Source organism: Schistocerca serialis, chromosome 2, assembly GCF_023864345.2.
Source record: "Schistocerca serialis cubense isolate TAMUIC-IGC-003099 chromosome 2, iqSchSeri2.2, whole genome shotgun sequence".
In the NCBI taxonomy this organism is placed as follows: Eukaryota; Metazoa; Arthropoda; class Insecta; order Orthoptera; family Acrididae; genus Schistocerca; species Schistocerca serialis.
In genome coordinates this window covers 844,364,623-844,382,136 of record NC_064639.1, presented here as the reverse complement: position 1 = coordinate 844,382,136, position 17,514 = coordinate 844,364,623, and the positions used below count along the sequence as shown (strand labels likewise).

The following is a 17,514-nucleotide window of genomic DNA, read 5'->3' as shown; positions in this document are numbered from 1 at the left end:
TAAAAATGTCTTCCCTGTGTAGTCTGAGAATATGATGGCCACTTTTAGAATTTAACTGGTAATATTTTATGAGTACTGAGATTTCGTCCGTCGTACTTGATCTAAACCAAGTCGCATAGACTGACGCATAATTCAAGCAATGTTTTATGTCACTATTGACAGTTTTGATTTTTGTTGCAAGTTGCGTTTCACATGCCAATGTTTTAAGTATATCGTTAAATAAACGATCCTTATTTGAATTTCAAATTAGCTTTTTTCTTCGTGTCGGACAGTCGCAACCTTGCTTTCCAATGTTAATTCACGCCGGCCGCGGTGGTCTCGTGGTTAAGGCGCTCAGTCCGGAACCGCGCGACTGCTACGGTCGCAGGTTCGACTCCTGCCTCGGGCATGGATGTGTGTGATGTCCTTAGGTTTAAGTAGTTCTAAGTTCTAGGGGACTGATGACCACAGAAGTTAAGTCCCATAGTGCTCAGAGCCATTTGAACCATTTTTTGTTAATTCACTTTAGAGATGAACATTTCTGCTCTGCGATGTAGGTGCCGTTAGCAGCAGGCCTTATTGTGCTCTCTAACAAGAAGCATATTCCTTATAGCAACCATTATTGCACAGAGGCTACAGATTACACCAACCGGTACAGTGTGGAGGTTGACACGCAAAATGAGGGGCAGTCAGATAAAAACCGAACACACGTCAAAACGGGATATTGGAATGTTTCCTTTCAAAGGTAATCACCGCAGGTGCTAAGATATTTATCTAGCTGGGAGACGTAACTGTGATATTTCTGGATTAGTAGCACTTATACGTAGCTACCAGATTCTTTCCTCGGAGCAGTACAGGCTGCAGCATTATGAATATGGCGTAATAAGTGGTGTGAGGTGCCAGTACCAGATCGTACGTTTCTTAGCGGGAAGCCCGCCGGAATCAATGTGTTTGGCTGATACATTCGTAGTCTGCACTCCAACATGCTTCTTTTCATTAATATTTTAAGAACAGTACATTAAACTTACTTAAGATTCTGGAATAAGTATCTCTAAATATCAGCCTATCACCTAATCGTTTGGAAGATCAGAATTACATTAGTAAGTAAAAACAAAAGTTAAACGAAGGAAGGGACAATCATGGTACGCAGAGGTGCAGTAGGACGCGGACAGTTATATTTCAGTTTTATGCGAATTCAGTAAAATGCTAATCAAATACGAAGGGGAAGTTATGGTGGGCAGGCATGTTGGCTGGTGCTGTTCGTTAGATGTCGATTTTGTGCAGATAAGGAGCCTATAACAGTTTAAGAATTCGTAACATGTAATCGGTTACTGGTGTCGCAAGATAAAGTTTGTAAATCTGTTCATAAAGTGTGACTTGTTGAAAGTAGTGAATAACGTTTCTCATATTCTGCTAAAATAAATACGAATGGCATCCATGAAAAAGAACCGAACAAATTACTTAATTACGTAACATCAGTTGCTCGCTAACGGTTTCTTACAGCCTCAAGACGACGGATCTACGATCTACGTGCTACTGTTCACACAGGGGGTCCTTCATTATAAGACCACGGGTTGGTCAAATCATTTGAACCCTATGCATTTAACTCAGGGCTGTGAAAGCAGCTAGACGCCTCGCGTGTAATGCATTCCAAGAAAAAAAAAAGATCTGTTACATGTCATTTGCGGAGAAGGTTAAGGGATCAGTGAACAGTATTTCTCCCTTAAATCGCCTTACATAAGACGATCAGTTCCTATTTCGCAGAACGCGGTCATCCGCTGAGGGATCCACCAAATCGCTCAAGCGTAGCCTCCGTTCGATTGGCAGTGTAGGAGCGGGAGTCATCATGCAACAGGATGATTCCGTTCGACAGCATTCCGGCAGCCCGAGACCAACAGTCCAAAGCTATTCACACAAGTTCAAGTAAGGTCATAATGACCTTCTTCTTCGACTGCAGGGCCGCTGTGCTAGTGGAATTCCTCGAGTATGGAACAAACATCAGAGTACTCGGCTATGAATATACTTTGCAGAAACAGCGACGCGTCATGAAGTCAAAACGTCCAGGAATGCTGTCGGGCGAAATTCTTCTGCTGCACGAGGATGTTGCAGTTTGAAGAGATTTCGGGATTGCAACCGGTCGTCTTAAACTTCATTCCAAGATATTTCGATTGGACAAGTGCCAGTCATCTTCGGGTGAGCAATCGAAGACTGACGAAGAAGTTCTCCGCACCGCCTTACATAGAGCGCTGAGAATATTGCCGCGCATGCGTCAGTCACAGTGACAGGACACGCCGCCCGGCGGCAGCGCCCTCGTTGGTGGAACTGCAAATATCAGCTATCTTCGGCGTTGCCGCTCGCCGCAGTCATCAGTATTCTGGCGTCTTCGTCTGCAGCAAATCTCTGAGGTGACGGGACTCGACGCGTTATCCAGTTGGGAGCCGCTGCCACAGTTCTTTACATTTTTCATGATGCGTATTTCGGATTCTTTTATAATGGAATTTCAAAACGCTGTTGCTGCTGCCAAAATTAATGTTTTATCATACTCCATTGAATGTCCATTGGAGATACGGTGTTCCGCAATTGCAGACTTGCTGGGTTGCAGAAGGGGAGTGCACCGTTTATGTGCCGTGCAGCGTTCTTCCACTGTGCGTGTTTTTGTACCTTATCGTCCAAACCACACTGGCAAGGTATTTTCTAAATTCCCGCTTCGCCGGCTGGTTTGGCCGAGCGGTTCTAGGCGCTTCAGTCTGGAACAGCGCGACCACTACGGTCACAAGTTCGAATCCTGCCTCGGGCATGGATGTGTGTGATACCGTTAGGTTAGTTAGGTTTAAGTAGTTATAAGTTCTAGGGGACTGATGACCTCAGATGTTAAGTCCCATAGTGCTTAGCGCCATTTGAGCTAATTCCCGCATTGCGCAATAACAAATTATCCTGCACTGATCCCAGCAGGTCCGAAATTTTAGATAGTGGGCCGAAAATCACTTTAACCTGAAAATTACTAAGGATTCTTGCTATTTTGAAGTAAATATTTCCAACGAAGGGAAGAAAAGCTAGGGACTTTGCTGGCGCATTCTCCACTTTGTCCACTTCCCGGTTTTTGGTTTTAGATGAGAATGCTCTTTTAATTTGCCGGGTACAGAAACCATTGTCTCTGAATGCTGTCTTTAAGTGTGCAAGCTCTTTAGGCAAACCATCTACGTCCGACACTGTTGCGTTCTGTGTAGAAGGGTTTTAAGCCCACTCGTGGTTTGAGGTGGGTGATGGCAACTTGTACTCTGAACGACGTCGTGTAATAGGGCTACGATATAAACTGGATGTTCCTTCTGCGATACTGCAGAAAGACTCGGCAGGAATGCAGCCACTGTACATGACTGCTCCCAGCGGTGGTCACGGAAACGTATGGACGCAAGAAGTCGGGGCTGCAGACGACCACGTTGCTGTGAAGAGGTGTTGCCATAGAGATATTTACAAAATTGTTTTACAGAAACTGTCAAGGATATTACACTACAAACACAGTTGAATTTTGGTTTTCATTCGTAATATGAATTGGCAAAATGAATTCCCGGCAATGCCGGGTTTGTCAGCTAGTTGTCTGATGTTCCGGCCGTATATCTTTAATCCATCTTGCGAGTTAGCCGATAACAGTCTGGCCGCATGAACGGAAGATGGACTGAAAGCTACATGCCCGAAATATCAGTTAATGGAACGGATTTTCTGCGGCTGCAGCCTGATAAACTAATGTTTCAGTTAAAGCTGCGCAACAGTTTGCAGATACAAAGTCACTCAATCATCTTTAAGACTCTGGATAAGACGTAAATTTCAATAAATTTCAATACTGCGTGATGTGCACTATCTGGTGGAGAGTACCCGGACACATATTACTGGATGTTAATACGGGGCTCGTCTCCCTCCGCTTTTATCAGGGCTAGAACGCTGCTGAAGAGAATTCCAGTGACGTGCCTGATTGTCTGTGGACAAACGGCAGTCCACTCTTCCTCAAGAGCGGAAACAAGAGATAACAGTGATGTCCGACCCTTGGGTCTGGAGCGATGGCGACAATATAGATGATCCCAAAAGTGTCCATTTTGTTCAGGTCGGGATTCTGGAAAGGCCAGTCCGTTTCAGGAATGCCCACAAACCCTTGCCTCACAGTTGGTACTTTACGATAGGGTGCACTGTCATGCTGATACGAACAGTCACCGTCTCTGAACTGTTCCTTAATTGTACTCAGTGCATAATGCTGTAAAATGTATTCATATACTTCCACATTTAGCGCTTCCTTAAGCGCAGAAAGGGGAAGATACCCTAACCCCGAATACCATCCCCCTATCGAAACACTATCTGCTGGTAGGTAACGGTCTCCAGGCATTCGAGACCACAAACCTTTCCACCGCACTGGCACAAGCTGTATAGCATAATTTATCGCTCCAAATCACTGATTTCCAATCATCCATTATCCAGTGGCTTCACACCACCTCAGTCATCGCTTAGGGCTGAATGCAGAAATGTGCAGGTTTTCAGGAAGTGCAAGACGACTGTCCCTCATTCTTTGTAACGCCCTACACAGAGAGATTCCTAGCTGGACTACTGGTAACACTTTGGAAGTCACGAGTGATTTGATGCATTATTTTACAAACACCTTTCGCAATGCTCGACGGTTCCACTGAGCTCTACCGACCGACCCATTTTGCCGTTACTTCTCTTCTGCTGACAATGAAACAGCGGCATCTCATCTTCTCTTGAGTACGTGCTGGGTGCACTGTTTACTTTCACGGCATTTACTGCTATATCCATAGAGAAGGAGTTACGTTGATCAGCCAGAAGACTCTGACCACCGACCTACTATCGAGCATTCGGGAGGACGACGGTTCAATCCCGCGTCCGGCCATCCTGATTTAGGTTTTCCGTGATTTCCCTAAATCTCTCCAGGCAAATGCCGGAATGGTCCCTTTGAAAGGGCACGGCCGACTTCCTTCCCTGATCCGATGAGACTGATGACCTCGCTGTTTGGTCTCTTCCCCCAAACAACCCCAACCCTACTATCGATATAAACCGGTCGATGCGATAGCAGCGTCACTAGGCATGGAATGACTGCTAGTTACATCTACATCTACATGGATACTCTGCAAATCACATTTAAGTGCCTGGCAGAGGGTTCATCGAACCACCTGCACAATTCTCTATTATTCTAATCTCGTATAATGCGCGGAAAGAAGGAACACCTATATCTTTCCGTACGAGCTCTGATTTCCCTTATTTTATCGTTGTGCTCGTCCCTCCCTACGTAGGTCGGTGTCAACAAAATACTTTCGCATTCGGGGGACAAAGTTGGTGGTTGGAATTTCATGAGAAGATTCCGTCGCAACGAAAAACGCCTTTGTTTTAATGATTTCCAACCCAAATCGTCTATCATTTCTTTGACAATCTCTCCAATATTTGACGATAATACAAAACGTGATGCCTTTCTTTGAACTTTTTCGATGTACTCCGTCAGTAAGGATCCCACACTGCGCAGCAGTATTCTAAAAGAGGACGGACAAGCGTAGTGTAGGCAGTCTCCTGAGTAGATCTGTTACATTTTCTAAGTGTCCTGCCAATAAAACGCAGTCTTTGGTTAGCATTCCCCACAAGTTTTTCTGCGTGCTCCTTCCAATTTAAGTTGTTCGTAATTGTAATTCCTAGGTATTTAGTTGACTTTACAGCCTTTATATTTGACTGATTTATAATGTAACCTAAGTTGCACGAATTCCTTTTAGCACTCGTGTGGGTAACCTCACACTTTTCGTTATTTAGGATCAACTGCCAATTTTCGCACCATTCAGATATCTTTTCTAAATCGTTTTGCAATTTGTTTTGATCTTCTGATGACTTTATTAGTCGATAAACGACAGCGTCATCTGCAAACAACCTAAGACAGCTGCTCAGATTGTCTCCCAAATCGTTTATATAGATAAGGAACAGCAAAGGGCCTATAATACGGCCTTGTGGAACGCAAGAAATCACTTCTGTTTTACTCGATGACTTCCGTCAATTACTACGAACTGTGACCTCTCTGACAGGAAATTACAAATCCAGTCACATAACTGAGACAATATTCCATAAGCACGCAATTTCACTACGAGCCGCTTGTGTGGTACAGTGTCAAAAGCCTTCCGGAAATCCAGAAATACGGAACCGATCTGAAATCCCTTGTCAATAGCACTCAAAACTTCATGTGAATAAAGAGCTATTGTGCTTCACAGGAACGATGTTTTCTAAACCCATGTTGACTGTCTGTCAATAGACCGTTTTCATCGACGTAATTCATGATGTTCAACACAATATACACTACTGGCCATTAAAATTGCTACACCAAGAAGAAATGCAGATGATAAACGGTTTTCATTGGACAAATATATTATACTAGAACTGGCACGTGATTACATTTTCTCGCAATTTGGATGCATAGATCCTGAGAAATCAGTACCCAGAACAACCACCTCTGGCCATAATAACGGCCTTGATACGCCTGGGCATTGAGTCAAACAGAGCTTGGATGGCGTGTACAGGTACAGCTGCCCATGCAGCTTCAACACGATACCACAGTTCATCAAGAGTAGTGACTGGCGTGTTGTGGCGGGCCAGTTGCTCGGCCATCATTGACCAGACGTTTTCAGTTGATGAGAGATCTGGAGAATGTGCTGGCCAGGGCAGCAGTCGAATATTTACTGTATCCAGAAAGGCCCGTACAGGACCTGCAACATATGGTCGTGCATTAACCTGCTGAAATGTAGGGTTTCGCAGGGATCGAATGAAGGGTAGAGCCACGGGTCGTAACACATCTAAAATGTAACATCCACTGTTCAAGGTGCCGTCAATGCGAACAAGAGGTGACCGAGACGTGTAACCAATGGCACCCCATACCATCAGGCCGGGTGATACGCCAGTATGGCGATGACGAACACACGCTTCCAATGTGCGTTCACCGCGATGTCGCCAAACACGGATGCGACCATCATGATGCTGTAAACGGAACGTGGATCGATCCAAAAAATGACATTTTGCCATTCGTGCACCCAGGTTCGTCGTGACACCATCGCAGGGGCTCCTGTCTGTGATGCAGCTTCAAGGGTAACCGCAGCCATGGTCTCCGAGCTGATCGTCCATGCTGCTGCAAACGTCGTCGAACTGTTCGTGCAGATGGTTGTTGTCTTGTAAACGTCCCCGTCTGTTGCCTCAGGGATCGAGACGTGGCTTCACGATCCGTTACAGCCATGCCGATAAGATGCCTGTTATCTCGAGTGCTAGTGATACGGGCCGTTGGGATCCAGCACGGCGTTCCGTATTACCCTCCTGAACCGACTGATTCCATATTCTGCTAACAGGCATTGGATCTCGACCAACGCGAGCAGTAATCTCGCGATACGATAAACCGCAATCGCGATAGGCTACAATCCGCCTTTTACCAAAGGCGGAAACGTGATGGTACGTAGTTCTCCTCCTTACACGAGACATCACAAGAACGTTTCACCAGGGAACGCCGCTCAAATGGCTCTGAGCACTATGCGACTTAACTTCTCAGGTCATCAGTCGCCTAGAACTTAGAACTAATTAAACCTAACTAACCTAAGGACATCACACACACCCATGCCCGAGGCAGGATTCGAATCTGCGACCGCTGCGGTCACTCGGTTCCAGACTGTAGCGCCTAGAACCGCACGGCCACTCCGGCCGGCCAACGCCGCTCAACTGCTGTTTGTGTATGAACATTCGGTTGGAAATTTTCCTAATGTCAGCACGCTGTAGGTGTCACTACCGGCGCCAACCTTGTGTGAATGCTCTGAAAAGCTAATCATCTGCATATCGCAGCATCTTCTTTCTGTTGGTGTAGCAAATTTTAATGGCCAGTAATGTATGTTCTAAAATCCTGCTGCATACCGACATTAACAATATGGGCCTGTAATTTAGTGGACTACTCCTACTACGTTTCTTGAATATTGGTGTGACTTGTGCAACTTTCTAGTCTTTGGGTAAGGATCTTTCGTCGAGCGAACGGTTGTATATGATTTTTAAGTATGGAGATAAAGCATCAGCGTACTCCGAAAGGAACCTAACTCGTATACAGTCTGGGCCAGAAGATTTGCTTTTATTAAGTGATTTAAGTTGCTTCACTATTCCGAAGATATTTATTTCTACGTTTCTCATGTTGCCAGCTCTTGTCGATTAGAATTCTGAAATATTTACTTCGTATTTTTGCGAAGTTAGAAACACACACGCTGCACGAAGCATCAGTGAACGTGCTGTTCATGTTTAGAATGGGAAAGGTGCGCATTCTGTCTGAAATAGGGCGAGTGCGAATTGTGATAGTCCAGAGACTCGCCACGAGTATTTCGGAAACTGCATGCCTTGTCGGGTGTTGGAGAAATGCTGTGGTGAGTGTCTTCGACCGTGGCGAAGCGAAGGTGAAACCACGTCCAGACGTCGTGGGGTTGGGCGGCCACCCCTCATTACAGATGTCGGACGTCGTAGGCTGGGCCGACTGCTAAAACAGGACAGGCGGCGAAGTGAGGAGGAGCTACCACCAGGTTTTAATGCTGGGGTGGCTGAACACGCAGCGCACTGAACACTCCTAACGATGGCCATCACAGCCGACGATCCAGACATGTGCCAATGTCAACACCACAACATCGGCAACTACGACTGAAATGGACACGTTACCATCAGCGCAGTGGCAGAGGGCTGCGTGATCTATGAATCTCGATACCTTCTTCATCATGCCGACAGGACGGCGCAAATCCGTCGTCTTCCAGCCGAACAAGTCCAAGACACCTGTACTGCAGGACGGAGAAAAACGGGCAGCGGCTGCTTTATGCACGGGGGAGTATTCATGTGGGCATCCATGGGTGCAGTGGAGCTCGTGCAAGGCACCATAACGGCCAAGGAGCATCGTACACTGGTTGCAGACCACGTACACCCCGTCATGAAGATCATGCTTCCCGACGGCAGCGGGCATTCTTCAGCAAGATAATGCGCCATGTCACGTCGCCAGGAGTGTGATGGAGTGGTTCGAGGAACACAGTGGCGAGTTATAATTGATGTGCTAGCCCTCCCCAACTCGTCAGATCGTAACCCGATGGAACATATCTGGGATGTGATTCAACGTCCCTGTCCCCGGAATGTACGGGAATTTGGTGACTTGTGTGTGTGTGTGTGTGTGTGTGTGTGTGTGTGTGTGTGTGTGTGTGTGTGCGCGCAGATGTGGTGCCGCCTTCCTCAAGCGACCCACCAAGGCCCTTCCTGCTTCCATGCCACGACGCGTCTCTACGGTTACCCGTGCCAAAGGTGGACATAATGGGTATTAGGTAGGTGGTCACAACGTTCTGGCTAATCAGTGTAGGTGTGTAAGGACGTCTCGTTATTTTGTGTGCCATTGGGTGTGCGTAGGTGTTGCGCCATAGCCACCTTCTATTGCGCCTTACAACCTGTTGAGTACGACAACTGGATATTTCTAAAGTTCTAGAGGAACGTTGGGCCTACCTAAGAGGGGAATGAGTAGGTTAGAGGACGCACGTGTCTGCCTGTAGAAAGACTGGGCAATCTTTTTAAACTGGTCAATGACCTCCAGTTTGCCAGCGGCATCGTGAAGGTAGCCGATGAAAAGTTGCAAGGCACGGGAGAAATCCTTCGTAATGTATTATTCTGGAGATTTTGCAGCCAGTTAAGATGGGATTTCACTGCATTACCCCAGAGATCCATCCGAGACGCAGAAAGAGCCTGTAGATCGTGAGACCACAACGGATGGAGAGGTTTTTTTCCTTTATTGAATTTCGATTCCCCCCAAAGGGGGCGGGCTTTCAGCAGCTTAGTACGCTTCTCTGCAGCCTACAGACTTTTTAAAACGTAAGAAGAAGAGGAGAAACAATAAAAGCAGGCGATAAAACGGTGACTTAAATTGTAAAACGGCGGAAAATTGTAGAAAGTTAAAACATAAAGCAAAGGCTTGGCAATGCTAATAAAATACACAGGAAGCAGACAAGTAACATAGTAGACAGACAATTAAAAAACATGGTGACAGTCTGGTTTCTGTTCGCAAAAATCACACCCAGCGACAGTATGATGTCCATTCGCAACACTTCAGAAAAGACACACAACACTGAACAGTCACTGTAAACACTGCACGAAAATGTCAGCACAAAGAAGACACACCCTAGCCAAGGGCAGATGGGGGGAGACTTGTACAGATGAGAGGGAAAACAAGGAGGGAGGAGAGGAAAAACGAAAGGGGGGGAACCAAAGGAGGGAGAGGACTCATAAGGGGGGGGGGGCGGGGAGGGGCAGGGCAGATGCGAGAGGGAATGGGAAAAGGCAGAGGAGGGAAATGCAAAAGGACTCAGGGGAGAGAAGTGGGGTGTGGGGGGACAGAGAGAAGGTAGGTGGGGAAAAAAAGAGGATGGAAGGGGGGGAGAGGGAGCCAAGGAAAAGGACAGAGGAAAGGAGGGGGAGTGACGATCAGAGTTGATAGGAGGGATAAATGGAGGGAGAGAGGGCATCATCCGGGAGGGGGAGTTGATGGAAGCCACCTTGGGAAAGGAGATGAAGGGTGTAGAGATGGGGGGTAGGGGGGGGGGGGGAACAGTGAAGATGTGGCAGGGGGTGGGGATGGGAGAGGAGAGAAGCAACCAGGGGGTGGGGGGATCAAGATGGCGGGAGGTGTAGAGCATGTGGATATGTTCGAAGAATAGGAGCAGATCATGGAAAGGAATGAGGTCATAGAGGATCCGCGTGGGGGACAGGGTATGGAGAGCACAGACCTTTCTTTAAGTGGGGGGTATAATGCCCCTAGTCGCTGTGACACCTTGCTACGAAGTTCTTGGACGGGCTTCTGGCACTTGAGTCGAGTGCCGAGAATCACGCCTAGGTATTTGACCGACACGGTCCACCGATTTGGTTTGTCGAACAGTTCCACTTCTGGGATGGATGATCGATGCTTCTGCTCACAACGCAACACTCTTTGCCTCCTTTTATATTGGCGGGTCTGCCTTTGGTGACATCTATCGGTCAATTCCGCATTAAATAGGGGATTTATCTGATAGCGTACACATAAAGTCTCACGATCCACAGGCACTGCAAGATCGACTGCTTCCACAAGTGCAACCGTTATCCAAACACAAACAGAAAATCCGAAACGCTTGTAGCAGTAGCACCGTTCGCAGTATGTGACCCACTGTCGTGTGGCCTTTGTATAGAAGAGGCGCGCTGGTGACGTACCGGCAGGCGTGGAGGCGAAGGCGCGCTTCTGCTTCTCCAGCGGCTCATCGGGGGGCAGCCTGGCGGGGGGCGTGGCGCCCGTCCCGCCCCCGCCGCCGCCCACCGGGCCTACGCCCACGCGCAGCATCTCGCCCTCCGACAACGTCTTCTGCAGCAGGCGCTTCCGCGGCCGACGCTCCACCGGCGCCGGCTCGAAGTCGATCAGGATCTGCCGTGACAAGTAACAACCAGTGACGTGAACAACATTCGGTCTACATCGACACCATTAAAAAACTAAGCGACATGCAGGAATGGTTTCAGAATGGGTATTTTTTAGTGGGGCAAAAACGCGCTACAAAACACCAACAGAAGTTGCTCAGAAATAGTTCGATTAACAGGCCGCAACATTTTATCTGTCCATTCAAATGCAAAGGTTCTTATGCAAGTGAATCTGTGACTGTAGTAACAACACTAACTAGTCCAAGCCTGCTTGTTTTGAGAAAAACGAAAATAATGTTTTCTGTATATTTCTTCTTTTTCCTTTGTCAATTAAATTTCACTCTGTATGACACAGATTCTGATTATATCCAGACCTTATTTTCACTGGTATTATGATTAGATTATTAGATGATTTAAATCCTGTAAGTTATTCAACATGTATTGTTTTTGAAACAAATTTATTTTCACAAAAATTATTCTACGTTGCTCATCAGTTTATTTTTGTAAGGTTACTTAATATGTTAGGGAAACTGGGTTCATCGTTTGTCCCTGCAAAAGCTGTTATTTTAAGGTTAGATCATAGGTTCTGAATATCAGTTTGTAACTACTGCTTGTCTCCATGTTTCTTATTCTCTGCCAAGATCTTTAGTGTCTACTAAAGAGCAGAGTGGCCTATTGAAGGATAGGTCCTCTCCAGGGAAATAAAAGACCAATTTTTGAGTTCGTCTGTTGTCTTGCGGGCGACCAGATGTAAATTAAAACAGTTCTTTGAAGGTATTCAAATAAAATTCGTACTTAATGTTAATTTCTTTGTGGTGTAGTATTTTGCATTGCTTGTGCATGATTTTGACATTTAGTTGCCAGTTTAAATAATGCTGTTCTCCTGTGTCACAGTGAATATTATTTTGGGGATACAAATTTACCTGTCAATAATTCGTAATTATTCCTGCACCACTGGTTTGATTTGCTGATGATTTTTTACCTCTCTCATCAGCAGGGGATTTTCCATAAGCAAGTAGAATGCTTACCCTCCTGGCCCTTTGGCTTGTGGCGATGTGGATGCCTAAGGAAGCTTACTTACATACCTCTGGTTGTCCAGTGATGGAATTAACGAAATGTTGAAAGTTTTTGCATCCCCATTGGTACTTACCCTCTTCTGGTACCCTTCCTGTCATCTGGGAATATCATGTACAGAAATACATCCTTGAATATAAGAATCCTGTCCATCCTTTGAAATCATGTATTAGGAATTTGAAAATGTTTCATCTTTTTCCTCAGCATGCAGTAACAAAATAAAACGTTAAATTACAACTTTAATGATAAATATGCTTCATTATCAGAATATTTTCACCAATATTTTCATTGGAAACAGACTTGGTACTGAAATTTTTGTACTCAAAAACTTTTATTCGTGATCTTTTTATGATTTAGTTTTGTTCTCGATATTCTTTACACCCTTTTTTCTCTTTAAGCTCTTACTACCAACATCTACACATACATAATCGATGGGCTTTAACAATGCATAATCACGGCAATACTGGGGGAACACACATGCCAACAGCGGTTGCTGAAATAGCGCTAGTCCTCGACAAGTGTCGTTCCTGCTCTCACCCATACCTTTGCATCTATTTTCTTCCATTAAGAATGCAGAACAAAAGTTATTTCTGCATTCATTCCATGGAGAGAGCTTCAAAGTATGGAAACCAACTCTTAACTCAGTATAGGCAAAAAGTGGACTACTGTTGTTTCTGTAGTCAGCTATTCAAGTGAAGAATAAACTCTACACTGACTGTCAAGTCATGTGCAACAGCGTGTGCCGTCACGGGCAGATGACCATTTGTTTCCAGTTGTGGATGCGCTGTTTGTTTAGCCGGTCGCAGCAGGATCCCGTGAGGCAGCTGACCTACATTCACATGCGGGCATGCTCTCTCCTGATGTTGGACTGCCGCACACGATTTCAGTTTTCTCTCTCTCTCCTAGAGTTTATCCAGCCATACGATGCCGACTCCTTTTCGACGGTTTGGCACATTAATCTGTTTAAACTTTGTGGCTGGCTCAGCTTTCAATCTTCTCAGTCGTCAGTAAAGCTGATGAGTGTCATGCGCGCAACCTGTATGCAAATCTTGAGAACTTTCTGCTGTGCTTTACCTTGTTTTAGCTCTTTGTGTGTCGTATTTTCAGAGGTGGAGATTGTGGACTTGCCCAGCATTTGCCTAAACGAGTGTGGGAAAGCACCTAAAACTACGCTAGTCTGCGTACCGGAACAACGGTCGTAACTCAGCAGTGTGGACTCGGTTTGCATCTTGCTCACCTGGACCGTCTTGCAAGCTAGAGTGCTGCACATTAAGTTGCACCAGTAGGCCACGATGACATTACAGATACTGTGTTTAAATCAACAGTACTCATTCTTTGTGCTCTGTGTACGGCATTAAGTAAGGCTTACACGAAAGATTGGGCAACACACGTGGGTGTTACACCATCACTACAAACTGTTGAAGCGCTTTCAAAGTCGCTACGGGTCTAAAAGAAGGTTTATAGTTCCTTGAAAATAAGCAGGACATCCGAAATCGGTGCGGCAATTTGAAATAACCGTACATTAGTTGCCGGATGCTGTTTTGACAAGCTACTGAACTTCTGGGAGAGTAGTACAGAGATTTCTGCTGTCGACGAGCATGAAGATTAGGAAACCAGACAGAAGGTGAAAGGAGACCTTTCACGTATTCTTGCAGTTTTCATTAATTGTAAAATGTAAACTTTCACGCCAAGAAATGTCAAACTTATTTAAGTATTGTGGGCTATTAATGCTGTGATCCGATGAATGTCTTTTTGAAATCCAACGTTTCGCACCCGTCTGCGTGGGCCATCTTCAAGGCGGGTGGTGAGAGCGGAGGAGGGAACTGTAACTTTTTCAAACGTCCTTGTATAAGCATCCTGTCTCACTAGTGACTAAAGCAAAATTCCGTTTCGCGATCTCCCTCGCTTAGCTGTGACGTCACGCGTTTTGTAAACTTCAGCTTGTCATCGGTTGCTGTCGTCTGCTATTATCATCCCGTGCTGGAAGAGTGCTACACTTCCTTTTGACTGGGTAGTCCTTAAAGACGGGTCGAAAGTCGTTTGGAAGAAAATAAAAGCATCAGCAGAAAGTCGGAAACTGACGGGTCAGATGTTGCGTAACATGCTATGCAACCATGGGACTACCGTATTTGATATGATAAGACTCGTTTACTGCCAGTCGCAAACGGATACTATGAAAAGCTATACAGAGAGACCTCAATAATTTTGAACGGAACAAGGAGTGTGCCGGCCGAAGTGGCCGTGCGGTTAAAGGCGCTGCAGTCTGGAACCGCAAGACCGCTACGGTCGCAGGTTCGAATCCTGCCTCGGGCATGGATGTTTGTGATGTCCTTAGGTTAGTTAGGTTTAACTAGTTCTAAGTTCTAGGGGACTAATGACCTCAGCAGTTGAGTCCCATAGTGCTCAGAGCCTTTTGAACCATTTGAACAAGGAGTGTGTGAAACTGAATGGTATTTGGACTCCGGTGGTGAAGAAGGTGTGTACCAGTTCTCCACCACGGGTTGATACCAACAGCGGACGACAGCAACCGACAACAGCCAATTGCGCTAGAGTTCTCAAAACGAGTGACGCCGACGCTCTGCGCGGGAACAAGCAGAAATTGAATTTTACTTAGTCAGTAGGGAACTGTGTCGTATATAGGACATTCTAAAAAGCTACAAACCCTCTTGTAGACGTACGCAGGAGACGAGGACGAGACGCTAGTTTTCAACAACTCATCGTAAGGCCACGGGGTAATAGCCCGGAACAGAGTGCTCATTAAATCACTAAAAATAAACCCGTGATCTGCTACAGGAGGACAAACAGATGCAATCAATAAAAAGTTCTTTCATTTCTTGCCGGATGAGACCATCAAAATGGTGCGACATCTCGATGAGTGTCACTCCTAGCATCTCGTGCGAAGTTTCGAAAGAGTACACAGGCGATTCTGAGGGACTGGTCACCCCCGCCCCTCGCGGCAGGCCGGGTGAGAGTGTAGGGGTGGGATCAACCGCGTGCGAATCCGAGTGGGATTGAGGTGGGGGAGAGGATCGACCGCGTTCGAATCCCGGCGTGGTTCGTCAGGCGGTAACTCGCATGCGGTGTGGATAACTCTCGGCTGGGAGCCCTCGCAGCGTGTTGTGCCCAGTAGTGGGTCCCAAGCGGAGTTCAGTTGGTAGTCATCGTCTCTGTTTACGAGGCCTGATATTGATGGCTTTCTTTATTAAGAAGTCCAAAATCTAGTGAATCTGCACGGGAATCTGGTGGGTTGAAAATCGAGCATACGCTTTTATTCCGAGCTGCGCTCACTGACCGACGTTTTAGTCTTTTTGCCCCAGGCGAACGTATCCGATTTTCTCCAAGCAGCGCTTGTAATGTTATGTGTGCCTCACTGCTTTTTTCTTTAACTAATTTGTGCCTGATTTTATTCTGATAAGCTCAGTAATGTATGTAAATACCGTAAACGTAAATGTGATTCAAAAAGTACTTCAAGTGAAGTGAAGCGCAGCTGGACAGCAAGAAACTCTCTAGCGCGCGATCCCCGCAACGGTAGCATTAGAGAATCTTTGAGTATGGACTCTAAAAAAAAGAAGACAATCGGTTTATTAAAAAAAAAGAGGACTGTTAATCTGTATCTTGTGGAGAGAGGACGTGTTGCTAGGCCGTCGCTCAGAATATATTGTTACATTTAATGAAAATTGATATTTTAGTGATAAAACCGAGTAAAGTATGTGTAAGAGTTGGCAAACATTTACGTATACAAATTTTCTGGAAGTGAAGAATAGAAATATCTTGTTTTTGTAAAAGGAGGTGAACTTCATTGTCATCGCCGTCTATCAATCGACAGAATTGTAAGTGTACAAAGTTCACTAAAATTCAGGAAAAGAAATGCAGTCTCTATAGTTTTCATTCAATAAGTAACGATCTCTCATAATTTCTTAATTACAGTAATTTTATTATGTTCTGTCCAATTTTGTTGTAGCAGGACGTGTAGTTTGAAGGAAGTCTGTGTGCTAAGCAATCTCCTTTTCTCACGAAAAGCAGATTGCTGTTTGCTCTTATTTACTTACAACAGTGGTCCCTTAGGTATGAAAAGCTACGAAAACTTAGGCTCAAAGCTATCCGCAATACGGCCAAGTAACTAACAGAGTTGTATTTTAAACCTTAAAGAACAATAACTTCCTCCAAATTGTAATACGTCACCAACTGATGCAGAAACTGATAATTCAAAGAGGCAGCACCAGAATTCAGGTACCAGTTACGACTTAAAGTAAAAACCTCAATCAAAAATCAACCTCTCTCTCTCTCTCTCTCTCTCTCTCTCTCTCTCTCCAAACACATATATAAATACTCATATTATTATAAAAAAAGTCATTTTATACGCTGCGGAACGCAGTGTTGTGGAGGGCCAGTGGATTTTGGGACGATGATCACACAGACCATTTCTTTCAGCATGTCGAGCTCGCTGTAACACAGTTATTCAGATTAACCTTCCGATAGGTGCGCCTTCTGGTCGTACAATCGCCGTCGCCCGTGTCTCGTAGATACCACTTGTTGTTAATAAACTTTACGTCTTTTTAAGCATTAAATTTTTATCGTAAAAGTAATATTAGCTATTATTTATGGGTTATACAAACAAGAGCAAGGTAAAAAATTTATTTAAAAATCAAGTTATTTTTCATAACACGCATTTTCTTCCCAAAGCATTTCGAGGTACCGATACTTTCAGTGTACGAATGTCAAATTTATACACAATTACGCTTGAAATTTTGGTTTCTCAGTGTACTAAAGTTATTTAGAAGTTGGAATACAGTTAATGCAAACATTTCTTGAGTGCTGTAAACAAATGAAGTATCCACATATTTCACATCTGAAACGGGTGTTTCTCGTTTTATTGTCAACTAAACATGGCCTACATCTTTTTTTTTCAGAGGCTCCTTAGTTCATCTTCTTCTCCTCTTCCTTGTTGCTGTTGGTGTTCATTTTCTGTGTGTGACACATTTAAAACTTTTGTACGAAGGTCTCCTACATCTA

The 17,514-nt window shown here is 45.2% G+C and overlaps 1 protein-coding gene across 1 annotated transcript in view; it reads right to left on the bottom strand.

Moving 5' to 3' along the window:
- LOC126456455 (uncharacterized) overlaps nucleotides 1-17,514 on the bottom strand; it is a 478,332-nt gene that overhangs the window by 371,919 nt on the left and 88,899 nt on the right. The window contains exon 7 of the mRNA XM_050092205.1: nucleotides 11,355-11,437. Coding sequence (XP_049948162.1) covers nucleotides 11,355-11,437 — 83 coding nt within the window. The remainder of the gene's footprint in view (nucleotides 1-11,354; nucleotides 11,438-17,514) is intronic.